The 26,658-nt window shown below is 31.8% G+C and overlaps 1 protein-coding gene across 3 annotated transcripts in view; it reads left to right on the top strand.

Annotated features, from left to right (window-relative positions):
* The window catches only part of SF1 (splicing factor 1), a 74,997-nt gene extending 56,806 nt beyond the window's left edge, over positions 1–18,191 (top strand). For all 3 annotated transcript variants that reach the window (XM_075354834.1, XM_075354840.1, XM_075354848.1), the window contains 4 exons: positions 575–741; positions 4,810–4,968; positions 12,352–12,492; positions 16,869–18,191. In XM_075354834.1, coding sequence (XP_075210949.1) covers positions 575–741; positions 4,810–4,968; positions 12,352–12,492; positions 16,869–17,576 — 1,175 coding nt within the window. In that variant the 3' untranslated portion in view covers positions 17,577–18,191. The remainder of the gene's footprint in view (positions 1–574; positions 742–4,809; positions 4,969–12,351; positions 12,493–16,868) is intronic.
* The last annotated feature ends 8,467 nt before the right edge of the window (positions 18,192–26,658 follow it).

Genomic DNA, 26,658 nt, shown 5'->3' with positions numbered 1-26,658 from the left:
AACTAAAAAAATTACTTTTGCATTATAAAGAATTGATGAAAATATCTTCATGTTTGTATGTGTTTACTTCATATGATACAGTGTATATTTATTTGTTTTTTTCTTTATTAACCATGTATTATGCATATCATTTAAAAGTAAAAATACAGAAACTATTCTTATTCTTAATTGTAACCAGTAGTTGATAAAAATAAGTTTATTATTAAAAAAAATTCACAAATTTATGATTTATGTAATATCTTTATGTGGTAACAATTTCAATAGCATGTTTGAAATCAGCACCCAAATTACAGTGAGAAAAGTTGTGTAACATGTTAGATAGAAATTTTGTGTTGACTAGAGTATTTACTGTAAATAAAAATTATGTTATCACATCAAGATCGAATTTAGTGTTTTTAAATTTAATAGATAGTGTAACGCAAGTTTTGTAAATGCTGAAATTTCTTCAAATAAGTTTTAAAAAGGGTAACCTCTGAATAAATGTGAATAATTGTTATTGCAAAAATAAATTAAGGTGTACAAAATAATGTGCAAAATGTGTACATTATTTTAATTTTTTCTGAAATTGTTTCAGCTATGGAAAGGGATACAGGAGCAAAAATTATTATTAGAGGCAAAGGTTCTGTGAAAGAGGGAAAAGTAGGACGTAAAGATGGACAACCATTACCTGGTGAAGATGAACCTTTACATGCATATGTTACTGCCAATAATCCTGAATGCGTGAAGAAAGCTGTTGACAAGGTACAGTGAATCACATATTTATGCTTTCTTACATTAGAGAATGTTAGGCAATTTTCATAAATTTTATTTATATATTGATGTCCAGTGGTGCCCTTGATACATTTTTATTGACTAAACTATTTAAAGGAAGCTTTAAATAGTTTGAAGCTTTGCTTTGTTTTTCATCATAAGTTTCATTTAAATTGTATATACTTATGTCATGTTAATATCGGTTTGGTTTTGAGAGGTTTGCATCTCATGGTAAACTTTTTGGTGGATCTGTAAATAAATACCTAGTTATATTTTAATATTAATTAACATGGTCTAAAAATAACTTATAAGCATTTTAAGTTTGAAATGAATATAATAAAAGGGTCATCTAGAAGTAATGAACATATGTATGATTAAGAAATTTAAATTACATTATAATTAAAAAATATTTATTTGTTATTTTCAAGAAAATTTTTCTTTATTTATCCTCTTACTCACCATTATAATTCAAATACTGAATGTATTATCATGATAACTTTTCATTTTCAAAAATTTGTCTCTAATTTTTACTGGGAATTTTTTTTTATATTGAAATGAATTTCCTGGTTACTTTCCTTCATTATTTAAAATTTTGATAAATATTACTCCAGTCAGCATTTTTTCTGACTTCATATTTATTGAGGTTTTAACTCAGTCAAAAGATGGCTGCAATTATCTATTGCAGTTTAATATTATAAATCATTGGCCTAAATTTTTTCAGTTTTCATGTGGTTTAATTATGTTAGCATGTGTTAATGAAATGAAAATTGTGTTTTATAATACTCATCATCTAGATTTCTTGTGTATAAATGTTTGCAATCCCTCCCTTTTTATTTGGTGGTGGAAGGGAAATTTGTGACAGACACAACCTTCCAGAACAGGTTGTAGTGTCAGGATGGCACAAGTTAACCACTCCTACCTTACAATATAATGCCTGACCTTCAAAAATTTGCCTCTCTCATGTGTGCAAGGTCTATGACCAGGTGTAACATCATATTACATCCCCTTGGAGTCCTGCAGGCATTTTTTATTAGCAGCTACCTCCACAAACAGAGGCACCTATTGATTGTCTTTCAAACTGCCCTATTCCTGTACTTCTTTTACCTTCTTTCTTTTGATGATTGTCACCATTTTCTGTACTACCAACCAGTTCTCTTTTCTTTCCAGCATTTTAGGAACAATTTTATCTACAGGTATTCAGCTGAGCACCTTTCTAAAATGATGCCAGTGGACACTATTAAATGTTATCTGCTCTACCAAATCACACTGCAGACTGCAAATTCATGCATCTGATGAATGCTTCTCCCTTTTAAATATATAGGAATAAAACTTCCGTGACCCGTTTTAAAACTGGGTCATTTAAAAATTTAACTCCCCCATTTCTTCTAACCTAGGGCAATCGTGCATTTACCAACTGCTTTTGCTATCTTTCTGTCAGGCATACATCTATATTCCCTTATTAGGCTCCCCTCCAATGCTCACATTGCTTCAATGCCATAAAAGCTCAGTTAGAAAGTTGCTGCTTTGGCAGAAACCATTCTGTAGCAACTGGCAACTCTCAAGGCAATCTGGCATTGCAGCCTCTACATCATTGTCAATCCTTTTTTGGTTTTTTAAGGCTTTTTTTCCATACCGATACTCCATAAAGTAATATGGATTATGCCTCATTTGCAAACACCTTTTTTTTATGCACATGGCTTACATTTGCCATTAGCCAACTTAAAGCTGGAAACCCCTCTGTTCTTTCTGTAGTTTAGGAAATGTGGCTTTGAAAGCTGTGCCTCCTATGAAGATACCCTGGATAGTTAAACTTTTAAGTGTGGGGATATCCAAGTTTTTTCATAAATATCTATCGGAGTTGACTATCTCTTCCTGCAAGGTACATCACCTGGGTCTTCTCTGCTCCCAGCTCCAGGCCATTTCATCAGTCATCCACCGCTAACTAGCTCTATAGATGTTTTGTTTTGCCGTGATCTCCTCCTGATTCCTTCCAACTACAAATAAAGCAAGGTCATTGGTAAAAGTAATTGAGCGCACCCCTTCTTGCAGAATAAACCTAAATAGATAATCAGAGATCATGTTCCACAATGTAGTTCCTATGACAGAACCTTGTGACATACCACAGCTCATGGGAATTCTTGGCACTGTTGGTTGAAGATTCAACAGCCCATCTATCACTAAGGTATACCTGGATTGTCCTACTGAGGTAGAGGCTAATGCCCTGATGGGTAGTTCCCAGAAGATAACCCTCACAGTAGGCTATTGAACATGTTCAAATATTCAAAAACATTATCATGCTGCCCTTCAACCACCAGCAGCCGCTTCATCTGCTATCCGAATAACTCCTATCACCGCATCAACTACAAACAGCTCAGTCCTAAAGCTATATCAGTTTTCACTGAAACCTCCTTGAATAGTTAATTCTTCATTTAGTCATGTCACTATCAGTTTCCCAAAGAGTTTTCTGAAGCTCTCCAGCCAACACGAGTATATATTGCCAGTTATTCGGACACCCTACTTTCTTGATTGTTGTTAGCATGGCTCTTTTCCAGCTTCCAAGGATATGATTATACTCAAACTTGAAGTTAAATGCATCTAGCATTGCCCCCAGGGCTTAACCATGTCAACTGTCTTAATCACTTCAATGGACTGTTCATCAGGACCACAACTCTTTCCACCTTTCATCTCTTTCTTTTTCCTGTTTAGCTAGCCTTTGGGAATTACTGTTTTGGTATTACCTCGGAGGATGAATGAGGATGATATGTATGAGTGTAAATGGAGTGTAGTCTTGTACAGTCTTAATTCGACCATTCCTGAGGTGTGTGATTAATTAAAACCCAACCACCAAAGAACACTGGTGGTTTTATACAATTCGTATAAAAGTAACTAACTGCCTTTACTAGGACTTGAACGCTAGAACTCTTGACTTCCAAATCAGCTGATTTGCAAAGACGTGTTCACCAATAGACTAACCTGGTGGGTTTACACCTTTTATCTCTGTACACGCTCTTAATAACTTTTCCAAAGTAAATATATGGGGATGTCTTGTTAACAAATTGTCACCTAAAAATACATTCATGTAAAACCTCCAAGTGTGATAAGAAAAGACAGGTAACACATGAAAAAGAAAAATCATATATTGGCTTATAAATAAAGCAGTAGATAAGAATAACTCCTCCCAAAAAACAAAAATTGATATAATTTATGAGATTTTTAAAAGTAAAATCTAATTAGACAGCAATGGAATTAATAAATCATTTAAAATTAAGTTTTCAGAACATTTCAATGATTATAAAAAAAATCATAAGTGTTGCGAAACATTTAATAGTCAATAAATACATAAAACATTGAGACCATTAAAAATTCTACAGATTAACAGTAATAATAAATTTGCATGAAAAAATGTTGTATTTATAATTCAAAGGAAAAATTGTAAACAAATAAACCATCAAATATGGTGTAAAGTTATGATTTACACAAACTGGCAAAATTATGTTGGGTTCTATTTATTAACTAATTTAGCAACTAGATTTATTAAATAACTGGTTCTTTCAGTTTATATTTGAACGTGATTGGTGTTCATATGATTTATTTTTTTTAATACATGTTTGTTGTTATTTTAAATAACAAGAGCAGTATCAGGTTTGTAAGTAATCATACTCATTAGGACATTCTTAAATATTTATTTAAGACTTCTTTTTTTTTTTATAAAAATATTTTACATGGATGATTACCATAAATAGTTTTCTGACATAAAAACTGTCATTCTGTAGTAATTATAAGCTACTATTGTAGTTAATATTAAAATAATAACTTTATGAAATTAGACATGATAAATAGTTGTATACGTTTATCAAGTAGACATGTATTATGATTAAACCTAAAAGATTGATCTACTTTACTTAGTGTGTACTTCTTATTCAATAACTGATACAAACAGTTATTGAAATTAGTGGTAGTGGTAAAGTGTATGTTCATAAAGATGCACACAAAAAAGTAGTATGAAAAGATAGTTTTGATATTAATGATGACTAATAGTAAGTTTTCTTTTATTTTAAGATTAAGGAGATTATACGTCAAGGTGTAGAAGTACCTGAAGGACAGAATGATTTAAGAAGAATGCAACTACGTGAATTGGCACTTTTGAATGGAACATTGCGTGAGAATGATGGTCCTCGATGTTCTAATTGTGGTTCTTCTGAACATAAATCTTGGATGGTATTAGGCAATTTTTTTTTTTTTTTACTTTAAACTTATAAAGGGTGTTCAAAAACTGATTCAACCTTATGGGAAAATGAGTAAATTAGAATAGTTGTTCTTTAGAAAAGTGGTCTCCATTATGCAATTCACATAATTGACTATAATGTTGCATGCCCTTAAAAACATGTTATACAATTCAGGAATTTATACAATTTCGTGTTATATAATTTTATATCTTTTATTTTATAAAAGATGACTTTTATAAACAGCATCCTTGAGGAATCACCATAAGAAGAGGCCACAACCCCTTCAAAACACTTGTCCAAGAAAACACTAATCCAAGAAAGTCATAGCATTGTGGGCTGTATGAGCCATAGCATTGTCCTGTTGAAACCACATGTACTCTAGCCAGTCTGTAGATATAATATTTACAAATTGTGGCACCACAGTGATTGCAAATTGTTGCATTTACATACGTAGTGCTGACTGTTCACTATGCCATGAAAGAATGTTATGAAGATTTGCTTTCATGACATTGCATATCAAACACCCACTTTTTGTCTGTGCAGTGGAGACTTGTACCACTGATGTGAATTTTTCATACATCAAGTGCGTGAATTTTGTGAATTTGTGTATCCATCAAGGTGGAACCATGTCTCATCAGACAAAACCTACTCATGATTATTCCCCATCTGGCATTACATGAACCACTGACAGAAGCTACATGTTTTCCAGTGTCTGCAGGTAACTAACAACTAGTGAACAATACAAATTCTGTACAGATACATTTTTATAAACTTGTATAATACCATATGGGAACTACCAACGGAGAGACCAGACTGGCTAGCAGATAGGCATCGCACATACTTCTTGGGACTAAAGGAATATGCAGCTTGCACATCGATCAACTTTTCTGGTGTTAGCACTTTTGGTTGACCTTTTTTGGCTGAAACTGCCACATTACCTGACTCTGGGAACTTTTTGTACAGCCACTTGATAGAGGACCTGTTGGACACATCTAACGTATTGGAAGACAATAAATATTCTCTGCTGTATTGTGTAACCCATTTTATCTCAATTAAACATGCAACAAAAGAAGAAAAATTCTTCTTCCATAAGGTTGTCACTTTTTTAACTCCTGTTATTACTTCAATCATAAGTACAAATTTGCTAAAAGTAAAATAGCGCTTATTAATATATAATTTTATTTCTGATTATCATTAAATTAAATTCTATGGTATAATTGTTAAACAGGGCAAATTTGGCTGATGTTATTCTTTTTGGCCTCAGATGTTTTCACTGAAAGATGTTACTGAAGCATAAGAAGTAACATGACCCAATTCTCATATTAGCTGGCCAACTTACTACAGCTAATAATTCCTAACTCAAGATGTGATTGAGTTAGGAATTTCCTGCTTGGTTGTATGACAAAGTGGTCTAAAAGTTCATCCCCTTCCTCACTGTTTCGGATCAAAAATGTTAAAGCACTAGCCATTCTCCTTTTTTTCTTCAGAAAGCACCCTGGGAATCCATCATGAGCATAGGTTTTGAACTGCAAGATTTCAGAAACCTTGATTTTTTATAACCTTGAAACTTACAGGAATATTACTGACAAAGTGAAAACCATGAATCTTCTGGTCTTCACAAATTTTTACGTCAACTATGCCACCATGGAATCATCAGTGATTACAGAAGGTTGGCCCAATTGTGGTTCATCGTACACATTGTCCTGCCTGTCCTTGATTAGTCTTAGCTATTTACGCACTTTGCTATCGCTCATTGAATTAAGTTTGTAAACCTTACATACCTGATGATGAATGTCCACTGCCGACATGTTCCTTGCGGTCAAAAATCAAATTGCAGACTGCATTTCACAATTAGCAGGCCAGTAAATTATTTGAAACATCTCAACTTCACAGTATAAATCATACACAGTGACACTATATTCCAACCCCATAGGGAAAGACAACCGCTTAGTGACGTTCTGGTCGCCACACCCGTTGGGTTTTAACAGGAGTCGTCTTATCGCCCTTTGACTTTTTACATCTCATAGTAATAAGCCTGGCCTTGTTGGGATGCCACCGATGCAAATGCCTTGGTAGACATTTGCATCTGTGATTTAATAACTCAGCTTATTGCCTTCACTGTAGGCCTCGTCCGGACATCTTGAATGTCCTACATTGTCTCCCTCTGAACTAGCTAACTGAGCTCGCAGAAGCACGAACCCTGCACCTAGCTCTACTTATTATGTGCCAATTTTGTGAATGTCTTGTAATTTGAGGCAAAACAAACACAACATACCACCAAACATGTTGATCGCAACAATAAAATTTAGACTTAGTTCCCTTAGTGAAACTCAGCTTACGCTTGAAATAACCCCTGACTTAGGTTAATTACGAACCAGGGAGGACCTAGGTCTGGTCTACCAGGGAGAGGTGGATTGATCGCCTACTCCCACTCAGCTTCATTGCAGAGTCCCATGTGACATTCACCACCATAAACCGTCGTCAAGATGCCGCTACACCTCATGGCTGCATGGCATCCCATGCCCATCGGCAGTGCAGTCCCCATTCCACCGACAGCTTTAACTATCATTGACACCTCTTATCTAACTAACTGTGGCTCGCTGCTGAAGCGCCTACCTTCAGTTAATCAAACTGTCCAGGCAGACCTTAGCCACCCAGGTTCCTACTCTACTAAATTCCCTCAGCCGCCCTCTACATTGGGCGAGGAATTTCAGGAAGCCAACCACAATTGTCCAGTCTCTGCAAGTGCTCCAGTTGACCCGCAGATCAAAGAAGGAGTTCACTCTCTCAAGTTCCCTATTAACTCTGGTATGCTCAGCTTTGTACCTCGGACAGACATACAGGACATGGTCCACCGTGTCATCAACCCTACATTCCGGGCACAAGCCGGAGTCAACCAACCTAAACCTAGCCAAACTATCCCTAAAAGCACCATGTTCTGAAAGAAATTGAGTAATATGCAGATTAGGGGAAACCCAGCTAATAGCACGCAACTCCCTAACATTTGAAAAGATACCATGCGTGGAAGAATCGTTCCATCTAGCTTGCCAAGAGTCAAAACCTTGATCTTCAGTTTCCTTCCTGCATACGCCCTGACGTTAGAAGGCCTCCCTTCTTTGAGATATACTCCTGGCTACGCTTTGTAACCAAAATATCAAGGGGTTTCATGCCAGTAATCACAGTGACTGCCTCTTGTGAAACAGTCCTACAGCCACTGACAACAGCCAACAAAAGAAGACGCTGGGCTTGTAAAAGAATGTCCCTATAACATTGGAATTGCAGACGATGAGCCCAGATGGGCGCAGCATACAACATTATGGCCTCACAGATACCTTTGTAAAGAATACGCATGGTGCGGTAATTCAACCCCCAGTTGGGATGAATGACTACGAACACTGAAGAAAGCATCGATGCCCTTCTTCGCATGTATGTCATCCTAATAGTAAATATGTAAGCTAGTATAGGCACAGAAAGTAAGTCCACTATGGTTTTAAAATAAAATAAAATAAAATTTTCCATGAAATTTTGAAACAAATTGTTTACCACCTTTTGTACTCTTTTTTACTTTATTGGTTGATAATTAAAGTGAACTTTTAATTTTACTAATTTTTTATGACATATCATGATGAAAATGAAAAAGGTAATGTTTTTTAATTTGGCTTTCTAGTTTTTACACAAACTAGCTCTTTTGATTCTAATTTGTAAAATCTCATTATTTTTTACCTATATGTTACAAAACACAAGACAAGTTTCATTAACTTAATAATTATTTTAAATGTATAAAATTCCGTATACATTTGTTAGGAATATTTATTTAGGAATTTATTGTTTATAATTTTTTTTCATTTAGGAATTCAAATGATATCTAAGTAGTCATCTATATATAAAATAATTTATATGTGAATTATTTAAAATGAATTTAAATACTGTGAGTAATTTATTAATAAAATGAAAAGTCAAGATGATATGTGTACCTCAGAACCTGATTGACCTACAGTAAGTCACAAAGTCAACATTTTGCAACATAGCTGAAAAGTCAGTTATAATAAAAGTGCCCAATATATAGCATAAAAATTATAATCTTAATTAGATTATGATATTTGAAAGTACTGTAGATTAATTAAAAAAATAACATTCTAGGTCATTATTATATTTCACAACTCTAATGAATTAAATAGTACTGAATATTTTAACCTGGAAATATCAATTAAAAAAAGTCAATTTTTTTTCATTTGTATCATACCAAGAACTGTATTGAAGATAAATTCATCTAAACACACTCTTACTGCCTTATCAGTTTACAGTGTTATTCATAACTGCAAAAGAAAAGTGTGATTGGAAGTTCTGGTTCCAAACACAATATAGCTACATTTTTGGGCTAAAAATGGTCTAATGATTGTATAAGTGATACGTATTTCAAGAATGGAGAATTGGATGGCAGATTTGAAGGTTTACAGGCTCAGTTCATACCCTCGAACAGCTGTCAGTATTCTTATAAATTGGCAACCATGTACAGTTTTCATTAATAAACCTATATTTTTGAAATTGTTGACTGTGTAAATTATCTTTGGCAAAGAGATTTCAGGTCTGGTTGTTCAAAGAAATGCACATGATTTTAAGACAAGATTGAGCTTATATTATGCCTAACATGACTGACAATCGACTACATTCATTGTTGTATTTTTAGAGAAGATTTGTAAATAACGATAACTGATCAATAACAATATTAAATAAAGGTGTCTAAAGATCATCAAATACAAGCAGTGAATGATAAAATTAAAACGATGTTAAATGAAAGTTGAGACAAACAAAAAATTTAAACAGCTCAAGTCAAGCGCTACAGATGTATTTAAAATGGTAGTTGTGCATATGTATACAACTATTTGTATATACATTAAATGACATATACAAGCATGACTAAAACTAGCAGGTGATTAAGCGATTAAGATATTCCAAAACATTGGTTATATGGGACAAAACAGGGCCAAGCTGATAACGCAATGTGCTGAAAATCTTGTCGACATCATGACTAAAATCAAGTACAGCAAGCTGAGCATTTAGGGAGTAAAAGGTCACACTAGATTGTAGGGTGAGCAGGTTCTTCAGGAAGAACAGGATCCAGAGCAGGTAAAGTACAAAGTAGTGTTTGAGCTGAATTCCAAATCAAGGGCAACATTATGTTATTTACTAATTTGAGATAACTCAAAAGTAAAAGTCATATGATGGCTCCTGATCTGCCACTCGTAGGAGTAAGTGTAGGTGCAATCCAATCAACTTCAGGTAGATTGAAGTCATCGATAAAAAGTACAGAACCAATGCTGTGCAGGTATATATTTCTTCATCAACAGCACCACAAAAACCATCATATACATCAGCTGGTTATTGAGGTGATATATATGTGCCACAAATTAAAGTAGGAGTTGAGTTTGTAACAAGGTAACAAAACTTATACAAAAATAGATTCAATATCTAGAGCAGAAGTTTTAATAACTCGAGCATTTAACATAGATAATGAGGAAATGAGAACGCTCCACCACCACTACTCTTAGAACTAAAGATTAGAGATCTGTCTATCCTAAAGACATCAAAACCAGACAACCACAACTCAAATTCATTTATATCACGAGTTAGATTTATCTCTCCAAGAGCCAATACATCACGCACACATGCAGAGATGGCTTTTTGAAGTTCTTTAAGTTTGGTCTGAACCCCATTGACATTGTAGTAGTAGACATGTAGACTGCAGTATCAGAGAGTCAGTTGTTTTTTGAAGTCTTCTTGACTATTTTAGGCACGTAATTCACAAATCTGATTGAGAGATCACTCTCCCCACTTTCAAATTTCTGCCTCAAAGAAGATAGTAAATCATTCAGGCGCTTTTTCTTGGCAAGTGTATGATCTCTTGAAAAGGTGATCTAATGCTGAACAAGGAATCTAGCATATTCAAGAGAGTTGGATCATAATTCTTAGAAAATTCCATGACAATACTTTGATTTTAAAAGACAACTTTAACAGGTCTATGTTTGTTAGCTGAGGGCCTACCAATGCGGAAACACCTGAAGGTAGCATCTAGACCAGAGATACAGAAGGATCCAACCAGTAACAAGATTAGATTGTTGTCATGATCAATTCTAGTAGCAAGCATTTTGCTGCTGCATTAAGCAAATTGTAAATAATGTTATGGGAATGGCGCTGAGAATCAAATATCTGTTCCACGGTGGACTCAACATTAGCAGTATCATCCTTTACATCCATTCAAGACCTTCATCTTGTTCTCTAAGTATCTAATATGCTCTTCTAATCCAGTGATTCAAGGTTCAAGATTAGATAACTTGTCATTTACAGAGACTAACTTGTTTTTTATAGTAGCTACATCAGAAGACATGGTAGCCAGTCCATTAAGTTTGGATAACACAAGTGACATTTGTGAGGAGATATCTTCAAATTTATTCATTATATTATTGATAGGGTGTAAATTGAATTCAATCAGCTCTGTTACAGAGCCATTTAATCATGCTATCAGCTGGAAACCTGCTATAATCACCATCAGAATACCCATGCATACCGAGTGAAACCATCTCTTACCCTTACTCACATACTGAAGCCCCTTATCAGAGTGCTAAACCTTCTTCATGCACACAATATAATATACAGGATCTGATAATAGAGACATATCAACCATGACATATCAACATTACCATGAAGTAAAATATGCGAATTGTTCATATACTTTTGAATTATCGTTATCCAGACGTACTAATTGGAATGTAGATCCTTGTGGATTGTAAAAATCCCAGTTTATAAGTTAGACAATAATTTAAAAAAATTAAATTCACACTAATGGTAAATGTTGAGTTACATAACCTATATTCAGAGGCCACTAGCAGTATATTACATGGCAGTAAATATTATGTAAATTGAATCAAATAAATAGTGAAAAAGCACCTTCAAAAACCAAGAAAAACAATAACCAAAAAAATAAAACACAAACCAAGAAAAAACCAGGAAATCACAGCACATAAAACAAACAAACTACACAAAAAAACAAAAAAAAAACAACACTGTATAGATACTAAGAATGTAAACAAACATTAGGCTGTATAATGTACAATATGTAAATTGTACATATTTTTAAACAGATCTTAGTAAATGGAAAATATATGAAGTGTTATATTAAATGCATATTCTTATCTACAATGAAATAGCAGTTTTAATACTCAACATTGTTACGTATTACTAAATGTGTAACATGTAACTGTGAAATTAAATGAAAATTTATCCCTGAATTAGAAATAATTATATTATAAATTATAAATGGCTACTGATTCTTATTAAGCAATAAATGTCAATTGTTTTAATTACAAATTTGTTTCAGTGTCCAGATAAACCGAATGTGACCAACAGTATAGTTTGCTCTAGTTGTGGAGGCGCAGGACACATTGCTAAGGATTGTAGACAAAAACGGCCTGGAACTGTCCTTCCTAATCGTCAAGATAAAGCTAAAATAGATGAAGAGGTATGGCTTTGTTATTGTGTTTTCACCTGTATTAACTTTATCGTAATAATTTTAGCTTTTACTATTCATGATTGTTTGCTGTGTATTAAGTTTGCTTTTCTTGAACTGTATTGTTTAGTTTTCCATTATTAAGACCTTGTTACCATGTAGATATTAAATTTAAAGGTTAATTATCAAATTGAAATTGTTAGAGCTCTGTTAACTTCTTAACCTCTGTGTTTTACTTCAAAATACAAGGGACATTCAAATATAAACCGGAATTTTGCTGTGCGGTTAGAGAAAGAGCAGTGAAAATATGATGGGATGCTGCTGGTAGTTAGTTAAACATGTGTGGAGGGGAGCAACCAGCCTTCCACACCCATAGGTTGCATTCCCATGTCAGTAGCAGAATTTCTGTGCAGGAGGTACCATTGTCCATTGCACAGTGAATTAGCTGATTTCTTCGATTGAAGTTGTCAAATCCTCTGAAATTCTGATTTGACTCCACGCACAGTTCGGAGATGCTACTTTGTCAAAAACCCAAGTGTAATTGGGTGAAATAATTTTGAAGTGGCCATGATATGATGCAGGGAAGAACTAAAGTCATGAACATTGTTGGCGGACCAGCATCAATGAATGTCAACATTCAGGCCATTTGTGACCTTGTGAAAGGTGACTGCTGCATAATTGTTGCTGAAATTGCATCACAGGCATAGGTGTTAGGGAATGTGCATACAATGTTGGAAAAAAGTGTTTGATAGAGCAAAATGTCAGTGAGGTGAATTCCATAGTTCTTACTGAAGCACAGAGTAATGTCCGAAAAGACATTGTTCAGTGGGTTCTGCATTGATTGACGAAAAAAAGAGGCATTTTTGGATCGTGTTTATGACGTGTGATGAAATGTGGGTTCACCATTACACCCCAGAAAGGAAGAGAACAAATATGGAGTGATGGAAAATTGGGGAGAGGGCACCGCATGAACAAGAGATGCTTGTCAGTTTTTTGGCACTCAAAAGGTATGCTGCTGATTGATTTTCTGCATGACTGAATGAAATGAATGACTAAATGCAGCATACTAACTTCAGCTGTTGGATGACAGTATGGCTGCTTATTGCAACAAAAAGCAAGAATCTGATTCACAACATTCTACTCTATGACAACGCACAGCAGCATACAGCAGTAGCATGTATGTCTGTTGTAGCATGCATGTATGTAGCATGTACATGTGGAAATCACATGTAAACATGTGATTTCCACATGCTCTAGCTCAATCACATGTTAGATGTGATTTCCACATGTTAGATTGCTAAAAGAAGCTTTAGGAGGGGAAACATTCAAAGATAATGCCATGGTCAAGCATTATTTGTGCAATTGGTTGTTGAGCAGCCATATTATTTTTTTTTGATGATGGGATCAGGATGCTATCTGGTAGAGAAAGTATATTTCCCTTGAAGGATACTATGCATGGTGTGCAGGAATTCCCTTTATGGTAGTTATGAAATTATTAGGATAAGTGCAGCTTAGCTTATATAGATCTAAAACAACTGTGATTTGTTCACAGCACAGCTGGTAACGCCTCCATGTCTGGTTGTTCATTCACAACAGCGTATCAGGGTAGGGGATGATTATTTCAATTGATGACAGAACAGCATCTCGGAGCTGATTTTTGTTGATGTATCTGTGTTTTCGAATTTCTTCTTTTACAAAACCCCAAAGTGCATTGTAGGTGGGGTGAAATCAGGGCTTTTTGCTGGCTAAAGCATTGGAGCTGGTAACGCTTCTGATCTACATCCAATCTAATGATTGGAAAAATTTAATTGATGTGACTGCAGAAATTCAAAGCAAAATGCACTGGAGCACTGTCTTGCTGAAACATAATGATGTCAGCGATCTCCTTTGCCAGTAGTTCTGGAAGCACCCACTCATTGATAATTTTCAGATAATTGAGTTGATTACCTGCACCATCGAAAAAATAAAGACCAAGATGTTCAGCTGGCATACCAACCCAAATCATAACATGAGGTGGATGGTGTTTGATATCCTCAAAAATTGAGGATTGCCTTTTGCCCAGAAAAAATTTTGGTTATGAGAGCTTTGATAAATCACAGACTTGTCTGAGAACATGATGTTCTTTTTATAGTTTGCTCTCGGAAAGCATTCAAGAAATAACTATCATGCATTAACATGTTGATCAAGGTAATTGTCACTCAACTCATTAACTGTGGCTGGACGAAAACATTTAACATTCAAACCCTTCCACATATGGTCACACATTGTTGTTCTTGGAATGCCTAACTCTGCAGAACGTTTATGCATTGATTTCATTGGTGATTGTTGAACCAGTGCCTCCACAGCAGCACAAGTGCTTGGTCTCCTACTGTGTGGCACATCAAGAACACTTCCTGTTGTAAAAGTCTTCTTCTCCTGCGACATAAGAGTAAAATGTTTCTCCTGTGTTAGTAACGTTTGCCGTGTTGGTGACAATTTCCCAAAATGCACAAAGAAGTCATTCATAGTGTTCTGCAATGTTTACCATAGCGCATGGATCTACACCAAGGTACCAAACGCTCTTCAACAGTGAACACATTTGTATGCACCATCATTCCACACTTGCTATGACTAAGGTCATCTCAACACAAATGAACACACTGGATGATTCCCACTGCGGCTTACCTTTTTCAGCAGCAGTGAGTGATATCACTGGTGAGATTTGCAGTAGAAGAGCCTGATTAAGCTGGATTTATTACAATGTGAAGAGACTTCCCACCCACCCCATAGAAAAATAAGGTAATTTATTTGTAGTTTTATTTAATTTCAATAAAGCTGTGTAAAAAAATTCCAGTTTATATTTCAATGACCCTTTTAATACAACTTTTTGATTGTAATTGAATATTTAAAAGTTAAAAATAAATAATAATTTGTATTCATTTACTAAATTATATTTAAATTAATCATTTTTTACGTTTTTCACTTCTTTGTATGAAGTAAAGGAAGTATTGTGATCGCGAAAAATTTCGGTTTTCAGATTTCAATGAAAATATCAATTTTGACCATCCCTGAATCCATTTTGACTAGTTTCAGTATGATGTCTATATGAACATATGTATATGTATCTTGCATAACTCAAAAACGATTAGCTATAAGATGTTGAAATTTTGGATTTAGGACTCTTATAACATCTAGTTCCGCACCTCCCCTTTTGATTGCAATCTACTGGACCAAAAGTGTCCAAAAATTTTTGGACACTTGGGTTTTTTTGGACTTTTTCTTAACTGCAGTAATAAGAACTCACTGAGAGCTTTTCAACAATGTAAGTGATACTTATTTTCATTGGTTCCAGAGTTATAGCCAAATAAGATTTTAATTAATGAAAATATTTAGATCTTACAAGGGGAAGGCACATCAGTTCACATTCAACTTAATTTCCTTCTTTTTTTTAAATTTATATATATTGATTTATTAATTATTATTAATCTGTGATTGTAAAAATTTTTACAATAAATAATAATTCAATAATAGCAATAAAAAAAAAATATGAAAAAAAATCTGAGTTAGTGAAATAAAATTTTATGTACTTTTAAAAATTTGTATATATAATTTAATAGGCGTATAAGGAAGTCATGTGATGTCCACATCAGATTTTTTCTATAACTACCAGTTGGTCGTAACATGAAAAATTAAAGTTAGTATCTTATGTTGTATATCCTTTTGATATTAATTGAGTTAACTGAACGTATTGTAATTGCTGGGAATTAATTGTAATAAGTAGAACATGGTGTCATATTTATCTGTACACAGGAAGTCTCCTGAAATAGTCAACATTGGTATATTAATTACATTTATCTGAGTTGTCAGTAGTAATGCATTCAACTGTTTTGTGTAACTTCATATTACTGCTCAGAATTGGATTGTTATTATTTCTATATAAATAATAGTCTTGTTCACACTTGCTCATAAAAAAACAGTCAATTAAGTTTTTTGTTTTGTATATAGAATTTTAAGTTTTGCATTAATCCGTTAGCATTGTAATTGTTAATTGGAAGCAAATTATGTAAAATTAATAAATAATATTAGCAAAAGAAAGTCATCTTTTTTTTTTGAAAACAAAATATCTAGGGCACATAACCTTAAATGTAACACTATATTGTGCACCTCATTCTTAAGGAGTTATCAAAATAAAAGTTAATTTGAGAAATCTGATCAGTTGAAATTACCATGTAAGTTCATCAAAACTATATGTACATTAATTAATAATTGTTTGTTATGAATATAGTTAAATGCAGTAAAATAGATTTTTTTTGTTCTTTGCTTAATGTTTTAAGTGAATGCACATAATCTTTGTAAGTATATGAGAAATAATATGATAAGCTTCACTTTTTAAAAAACTTCTGTTTCAGTATATGTCATTAATGGCAGAACTTGGAGAAGGCCCACCTCCTAATAGAACTGATAGTAATGGTGATAAGTCTGGGCAGAAACGATCTCCAGTTTCCAGTGGGAATTTATTCGATCGTCAGATGGCACCAAGAGCTATAACAGCACCTCCAATTACAACACAGCCTTTGCAGACGCCTCCTCAGTTAATTCCTAACACACTCCCGCCTCCTCCTTGGAACCAGCAACCTCCCAAAGTTGGACAAACTCAACCAAACATGAATCAACCACCACCAAATCCAGGCCTTACCATGCCGCCTCCATGGCAAGCCAACAGTAATCCTGGTGCACCCAACATCCCACCCCCGACTATAATGTCACCCAGTGTGCCACCACCTCCACCGGCTCAACAAGTTACATTAACAGGTATTCCACCCATGATACCTTGGTTGACACCTTCTAATGCTATTTCTCAACCACCTCCACCTGTTTCCCAAGCTCCACCGATTACTGTGGCCACACCTACTACTGCTATGCCGCCTCCTAGCATACCACCTTGGCAACAGAGTATTCCTCTGACACAGCCACCACCTACAGTTTTTTGGCCACAGAATTATGTCGTTCCACCACCTCAACCTGTGCAACCACCACCTGTCTCTAATGTGCCTGTCCCACCTCTTCAGGCCTTGCCTAGTCTATTAACAGCTCCTCCACCTCCTCCTCCAACATAGTGTATTGGAACTAAATTAAAAAATTTAAACTAAATTTTGTGGCATGCATTTGTATTATAGCTTGATTTGTTTTTAGAATCAGTTTAAATTGTTGATAATATTTTATTTAGTATATTTAAGTCAATAGTATTACAAAATATGGTCTCACAGTTGAATCAGTTTATCAATTCAATACGAAAATGTGCTTACAAAGTTAATTGTTTGTTATGTAATCTCTTTTTCTCCATAATACATATTGTATGATTTATCACTATAAAGTAACATTGTTGATTTGTATTCAATAAGTTTTTAATTTTATTTATGAATTTAGTAATGATGTAATAAGATAAAGTTGTTTTATTTGAAATGAGTGAGATTATTTTAGAATTGAAATGATGGTATCTTACTTTAATTGTGATTCTATAAGTAATATATAAAAAACAGTTTGAATTTAAATTAGTATATCTTTATTTTACTGAAAATTAAATAGCAACTGTCAGATTTTATTTAACTGTTAGCTTATAACTTTATAATTTGATAAATCCTTATTTTCTTTTGTCATAGTAGGTAATTGATTTTTCATTTTACATTGTGATTTTAGAAGGTTTTAGGTATAAATCACTTTTTTTTTTACAAGTGTTGTTACAAATTTTTGGATTACCATATTCTATAATCCGCATTACTTGGGAAGGTATCTATAATGTATTTATCTGCTTGTTCCACAATTTAAAATTCTTAATTCCATGCAAAATTCCTTCCTTACAAGAACTACCTTACTGTCTAGATGCAAGTGTAATTTGTAGAATGTAGCAAATCTTCATTATTAATGCAGTCTGTTATACCATTAATTTCATGATCTACTAAGAGTGCCTTTATTATTTATGATGTAATAAAATATTATCCATACCACTCAAAAATAATCTATACCACCATTTAACGAATTATGGTTATAATGAGTAGAATATGGTTGATTTTGGAATAACAAAAGAACTAAAAATTTATTACAGCAAAATTAAAATCATGTAATGCATATATATTCACATTTACAATTAGCAAGTTGTTATTGTTTTATTTCCTCTTTATTCCACAAATTCTTCCATTAATGAACAACCATCATTTTTATCACATTGAAACCTCTGCAAAAAGGCTGTTATTTAGTAGATACAGTAAAGGATTGGTAATGTTTGGCATGAAATCATGGCTATAGTGAGATTATCAAAAAATTCACAGTAAAGTAGCTGTAACTCTTGCAAGTGATGTCTAGCAGTCATGCAAATAGGAATACCATATATAAAAACCACTAGTTAATAGAAAAGATTTCATGAAAAGCAGGAATTTTTACCACTACCAGATTGACAGTGATAATTCTTTTTCAAACTTGAGCATCTCTTTGACATTAATTCTACACATATATTGTCGAAATTAATTTGTTGATATAGATTTAGTTTGGAATTAGGTACAAAATACAAAGTATAGTAGTCAAGCATACTTCCAACTTCTAGTAACCTATAGAGTGTCTAAAGATGTTAAATAAGCAACAGCATTATAGTAACAATTAATTTGCACATTATAAAGAAAGCTGCTAATATTACTAATAAGTAAAATTAATATTATTATTTGTAAAATTCAGAACAAACTGGATGATCAATTCTGTTTAAATAACTATAGTTGATGTATGTGAACAAGCTGTACTCCAAAAATGACTTAATTTTACTATACAAAATTCTTGTTACTATTCGAATTTGTTTTGTTCATCCCATTTTAATATTGTTTTTTTCTATACACATTACATTATATGTTTGTATTAGATAGTAGAACATTATTTTCTAATGGTTTTTAGAATTTTGTTAATAATTACATTTTTTTGTTTTTTTTCAGTTAAAAGCAATATAATGTTTTCATGCCTGTAATTATGTTGCTTCCCATGATATGTATTGTTTTTTAATGAACTCTATTGTAACCACTTTTTTCTTTTAATTTAGTGTTTGATAACATTTTTAATTTGGATGGAAGTGAGATCACTCATAACAGCCCTTCTTAAGGATACTTGAAGTCATTGTTATGAATTTTACTTCCTTATTGGTGTGCAATATTTATCAGTCGACGAGCAGCATTAGTTGTACATTTAAATAAAATGTGTCCATGGTAATTTTTTTTTATTGCTTCATTACTTAATGTTAATTAATGAAGGATGTAATTAAATATCAGCAGTCAACATTGATGATTACAATTTACTTCAGCAGAGAGTGGGTTATTGGTGGATATGTAACACTGGTTATATTTTTGCTAATTATTGGTTCATCTCCTGTAAGTTAAGCGAGGAAACGCTAACACAATTTTTGTAGGTATTTACTTAAAGCAAATATTTTTTATGTAATCTAAAATTTCACCCCAATCTTAAAAAATAATATTTTCAGTTGACTGTGTTTGTATGTATGTATGTACAAGTTTGAATATAGTTTCATTTGGGATATAAATTTATTAGTTGTGCTGTATTTCTAAAATCAAATATTTGCCTAAATCATTCTATCCTACTGTGCTCAAACTTATCATTCAGTTACTGTGCAATAATTTATATAGAATAAGATAATGACATCTTTTTTATAGTTTAGTCATAATTATTTTTGTGTTTTTAGAAATGCAGAATAGTTTTAGTCAGAAAATCAAATTTTGACAAATGTAATTGCAATTTAAAATTAAAAAGAAAAAATTGGACTAATTTAAAATGAGAAAAACAACTTCAAATTTTATTGCTTTAGCAACCTTGGATATGAAAGTCTAGATATAGAATGCTTCAAATTCAGAAAGAAACCCCTTTAATGATTAGTGTATATTCCATTAAAAAAGTAGCAAATTTGGTCTCGCTTGGGTTGACGCATCTTGATATTTAAATCGGACTTTTCCTTTGCAGTGCATCATGATCATATGAAATGAAAGGATTTTTACTAGTAGTAGATAATCATTATTAATTAGTACTATGCTCACTTACTATTTATTTATGTGTATAACTATTTCTCTTCTAGGTTCTTAAAAATATGTTACAGTACCTTTTCTGGTGTTTTTAAGATACATCATCATTTTTCTTAATCATATGAATTTGATAATATAAGTAAACTAAGAAATAAGTAATCTTCCTTAATGCCAGCCTTTACTGTTATACTATTTTTCAGAGTTTATGATTGCCTGCTATGCTTCTTAAGTCACATTTTTTGTGGCTGAGAAAGTATAGATATATGTATAATATAGATAATTCTTTGAAAATTCAAATAATTAATCAACATATTAACCATTGTGCTAATTACATTCATAAAATAACCACCAAAGCACAGTTACAGAAAAACCTAAAAATAAAGTAATACCAATAGTCGACTTTCGTGGAATGCTGCACCATCAATCTGTACACAGATCTATAATTAAACAAACAAATAAAAAAAAATCAAATAAAAACTCCACTGCCATTACTGGAATGTTGTAAATTTAAAACATAATTTTCAAATACAATCTGTTGTTTCATAATTTCATACTTTTTAACTAATTCTATTCATTTTTTTATTGTTATTACAAATTTCAAAAATTTATGAATTATTTTTACAATCTGTAGTAATATTATGCAACATTGCAAAAAATGTTCGGCCACATTAGACACACTTATTTTTTTGTTTCTATAAGCATTGTAAACCTTTTTTTAAGATCTGCTAGTTTTACCAATATAAATTTTATTTTGTATATTTCCCTTAAGTCCTCATCATCATCTTTGTAATTGTCATTCCTTAAATATTTTGTAAAATGGTTGTTTGATTTATATGTTTTTTATAAATTATCATATACATTAGTAATTTTTATTTTATCTTATTTGTATAATTGTATTCTAGGAAAAAACTATTACCAATCTGTTATTTTCATGTTGTAATCACACATGGTCAAAAAAAAATCAATATGTATAAAATCTTGATTTTTAGAGCTGTACATTATAAAAAGGAAAACAATGAAAATAAATTTTAAAAAAGCAAGTAGATGAAATATACAAGTAGTAGTATTCAATCGTTTTGATGATAAAATTATAGAAAAAGTCCATAAAAAACAGTATTGTAATAATTTTACAAAATTACAACAGTAAAATAACACAGATTAGTAATAGTTTTTCCTAGAGTATAATTATGCAAGTAAAATAATAGAAAAATTATTAATCTATTTAATAAATAGAAACATAAAAAAGCATATAAACCAATTAACCATATAAAATATTTAATGAATTACAATAACAAATATTATGGCGAGGACTAAAGGAGAGTATACAAAATTAAATGTAATGAAAGTTATCAAGTTTATATTGGCAAAACTAACAGATTTTTTTTTTAAATGTTGACAGAACATTACAATGCTTAGAGAAATAGAAAAGTAAGTGTATGGTCGACCGTTGTAGCAATGTAAGCATAGTATTACTGATTGTAAAAATAATTCAGAAATATTTGAAATTTGTAATAATAATAAAAAAATTAATATTCTTGAAATAGTTAAAAGTATGAAATGATAAATCACCAGATCATATTTGAAGATGAGGTTTTAAAGACATGGTGAGTTGTAGCAGTTGGCATCAAAGATTACACACATAATATGTGTGATGTATTAAGTTTGCATCATTCCAGTAATGGCAGTGGAGTTGTGTTGTTATTAATGTGTTTTATTTTAATTCTTAAGTTTTTATTTTATTTTTTTGTTATTTTTTTAATTATAGATTTGTGTACAGACTGATGATGCAGGATTCCACAAAAGTCAACTATTGTTTTTTTAGGTTTTTCTGTTAATGGGCTAAGTTGTTATTTTCGAATATAATATAAATAGGTAGTTGAAGTTTGATTAGGGAGCCCAGTTAATTGCAAAAAAAAAGTAAAATCCTATTTAACAGTTTACAAACTATAAAAACAAAAAAAATTAAAGTAGCTATTTCTAAATTACATTCAGCATCTTTAAAAAGAAGTAAACTATTACAGAAAGTGCAAATCTTTGCTGTGTGGTTTTTGCAACTCATGCTTCAATTATTCTAACAGATGATAAAATAGTTAAGTAGAAAACAGTCAGTTGTAAAAATACTTTAAATTAAAAACTTTACTTCCAACATTGTTTGACGAGCCATTAACTAATACATCATTAAATCAATTATGATAGTAATTTAGTTGATGTTTTGTGAATTTGCAAAGGAAGTTATATCATTAATTGGAGGGCTACTCCAACCACGTAAGCAGATATTTTACTTCTTTCAGGTAATCTGATATTTTGCAATCTATTAAATAAAATATTTTGCAATGTAGGGTGAAGAAAGTTGTCGTGGTAAGTAGCCTCAATTGTTGTCCTTGGGGTTAATGCAAATTGAGAGAAGTTGCCTGAGCTAGTTACAGGAAAGTCAGTGAATTGTAGAGTCATCAAAATAATAAGAAAGTTTCCAATGAATTATTAAGCTATTCTAAGGCTTGGGTTGGCTTATCAGCTTGACCTAGTTTGTTGAGGCTCTTTGTGCAGTGTACAAAAAATCAAGAATTTCCTGGTTTTTATGGATTGCCCATCTAGCAATCTATTTAATGTATTTAAAAGACATGGGGTAAACTTTTTCACGTAAATAAAATTGTTCAAAAAGCTGACATTTTAACAAAGGAATCTGTACTACTGAATAGATTGCAGAAATGCCTGGCATTGAAGATGTAAAAAAAATGGAAGCATGTTGCTGTACCATTTAGCGAGTACAGCCATGTTGATAAAATTTGGTTAGTCAATTGAGAAAATGGCAGCAGAAGAGGAAAACCTGTATGAAGATAATAAACTGCTGCCATCTGTAATATAAGAGGATATTCAAGAGTTTTCATATTTCTAAAAATAGCAGAAGATAATATATTCTGTAATGTAATTTATTAAGAAAAAAACAGATTACAATTGAACCAGTTCCTAAAAAAAAAAATTTAAACTTTTATGCAAATAAATTAATCAGTGTCTGTATATATGTAAATAACTATATTTTCACTAGCAAAAAAAGGTTTTTAATCATATGAAAGATATGTGTAACCTCAAAGATAGCAAGGGTTCTTGGTAGTCCTGAAATCCATGGAGTGAAAGAATATTAAAATTTCAGAGCACCAGTTGCAACTCCTTAGTGATCAGTGTCTGTGTTGTATTGTAAGTATCAAATCCAGGCAAGATTAAATCAAGAAATACTTGAATTTAATGTAATATTATTTTTCTTCATAACCATAAATAATGTTATCAGTTTTACTGCTTATTACAGTGTTTATTTTATTTGTTTTTTGTTAAGTGCAGCAAAAATTTAGGTAAGTATTCATATGATGTTGCAACATATGTAACTGTCATATAGTTAATATAATTATTGAATTATCCTTTCAGTCATCACATTCAACTACATAATTTATTATCACATTTAACTACATAAAAGAATTATTACAACTATATCTGATATTGTAATTATAAAATGTGGTTATTATTATGCAACATTATGTAAAATAAATTATCATGAAATACGTTGATTTTTTAATCTTTTATTTTCCTGAGTTCAATAAACAAAATCATGTTTTTAATTCTGGTACTAGTGATATCAACTACATTTGTGATAACATTGTAAGGCATGCTAAATAGTAAACAATTATAATTTTTACAATGTATTAATATTAATACATTGTATTATTTGAAGATAAAAGTAAAAGGATGTATGAAAAAATTTCAGTTAACCTAATTGTGTTTTTTATGTGATTTATACACAAAAGAATTTTTAGTTTTGTAATTTAATTATAAACATCAATCATGGCTATCTCAATGAGCTACTTCCTGAAAATCACCTCTTTGATTGTCTTTTATTGTATATATATATATATATATATATATATTATTATTATTCATGTTGGACAGGGCAATATAATTATTTCCAGATGGTTTAACTAACTGTATAGTAAATTCGGCCTTAAAGCAGGGTTCATCAAAACATGGGAATGCCTGTCTAGCATATGTTGGCTCAAATTTAGAAGTGGCAATCAGTCTGAAAAATAAAAAAAAATCACTCCACAATTGATTGTAAAACACCAGATAAATCTCATGTTAGAAGAAAAATATTAAATACATAAATATTCAGAAAGAAAATAAATAAAGGTATATATTCAAACATTTTCCATTTATTTTTAAAAATATAGTCTTTGTTTTCTTTGTTTGTCTATGTTTTCCATAACATGTGTCACCAACTGATTCAAATAAAAACATATTAATTTATTCAATCATGTACAAACCTCAACAGGGTATTTTAAATCCTTTTTTATCCTCCTCACAATTGCTTTCACAATAATTAACAAAATACACGACACACACCAAAGAACTGTACTGAGAAGCAGAACCACAGAACTAAACTTTACATATATGGAAAGGCAAAAGAGAAACAAAAATAAAATAAAAATAATTGTTTTGTATTTGAAACATAATGTCACTTTCTTAATACTGTAAACACACAAAAATATATTCCTTCATAAACAACAGTTGCATCATGTTTTATGCTACTAACAAATGATTTATGCCAATGTTTCAGAGAACAATAGTACAGTAGCAAGTGACATGCAGACTGTCTGTCATACAAGCTCACCGTTACGTGGCAGCTACTGTATGTATGTGTGTGTTGTGTGTTTGCACATATGCACATATGTAAAATAAAATTGATATTATACAAGGATTTTAACAATCAAAAATTGAAATTTATTTATTTATACAGTAACAACAGCTGTTGCTCAAAACAGCTACTGATGGATGATTTTGTAGCAAATGAAAATACCATACCTAACTGAGCTATTACAATATTTCAGAGCAATACAAAACACATAGCTCTCTTTTAAAAATCATGAGATTTGTAGGTAAGGTTGTTATCATTTATTCATAATGCACATCCAAAATATTCAGTTAAGTTTTAAAGAGTGTAGTTACAGTTGGATGATAAAAAAACGTTCATTGTATTGCAAAACTAATAGCACATTGAAGAAAGCTAACTACCTACTATTTATAGATTTTGAAAATACATTTACTTAAATTACAACATGGTAAAAGATTTTTTAATTTCAAGAAAAAATAGTAAAATAGAGAAGTAAGAGTTATTTACTATCTGAACAGGAAGTTGCTATCTAACACAAGGGTAAAAGGCTAAGAAAGACAAGCACAGATGACAATACTACAAAAAGTTTTAAGAAAATAGTCCATCCTTGTTTCTTTTTAACTTAAATAAGGAAGAAACAATAAAGGAAAGGAAAATCAAAAAGCAAGACTATAAAAAGACTACTAGTAAATACTTTCTATATTATTCTTTTTGCTGTGTTTGGTTCATATTATCTGTGGTAACATAACAGGCCACCAAAAGTCAAATCTTATACACAAAAAGAAAAGAAATTATAAAAACTTACATCAATTCATTGATGTAAATCACATTACACGTACATTCCGCAATCTTAAAAAACTTTGGCATGCTTTTTTCTCACTCACGGCAATGACTTGCAGTTTTTTATCTAACAACCATACACCCACCCATATCTAATGAGATACAGTAGTGATCTATTATGACATTTTTTAAAAAGATTTCCTTTCCATCAGTCCAAACCTGCCAAATGATAAAGCATTTTCTTTTTGTTCCTTATTCAACAGCTGTGGCACAAATCTTAGCAAAACATAATGCATATTACTTTTTGGTCAAAGTCAAGTCTCACAACTTTAATAATTCTTTTGAAATTTCATGGATTCTCTGCAAAAAATGCTCCTGTCAAAAAGAAGAATGCACTTTTTCAGAGTAAATTCCTTTGTTTGATTCAGAGGTCATCCAAGCTTAAGTGATTAAACCACTTACAACACAGGTTACAACTCACAAATCCTCCCACTAATGTTAATTTAAGATTTTAAAAATATCAAAATATTTTCAAATTCAAGCATGCGCACATGTAATTAACATGGTAGGAATCACTTTTTTAATAAATAATTTTTTGGTTAAGCTTCATTATTATTATTATTATGCTTTTACGGCCAACATGGGACCACTTAAGTCAATTTTAGTTGGATCTTTTCTGAGAAAAGCGTGTTATTT

This window comes from Lycorma delicatula, chromosome 1 (assembly GCF_047948215.1).
Source record: "Lycorma delicatula isolate Av1 chromosome 1, ASM4794821v1, whole genome shotgun sequence".
In the NCBI taxonomy this organism is placed as follows: Eukaryota; Metazoa; Arthropoda; class Insecta; order Hemiptera; family Fulgoridae; genus Lycorma; species Lycorma delicatula.
This window is presented reverse-complemented; position numbering and strand designations above follow the sequence as displayed.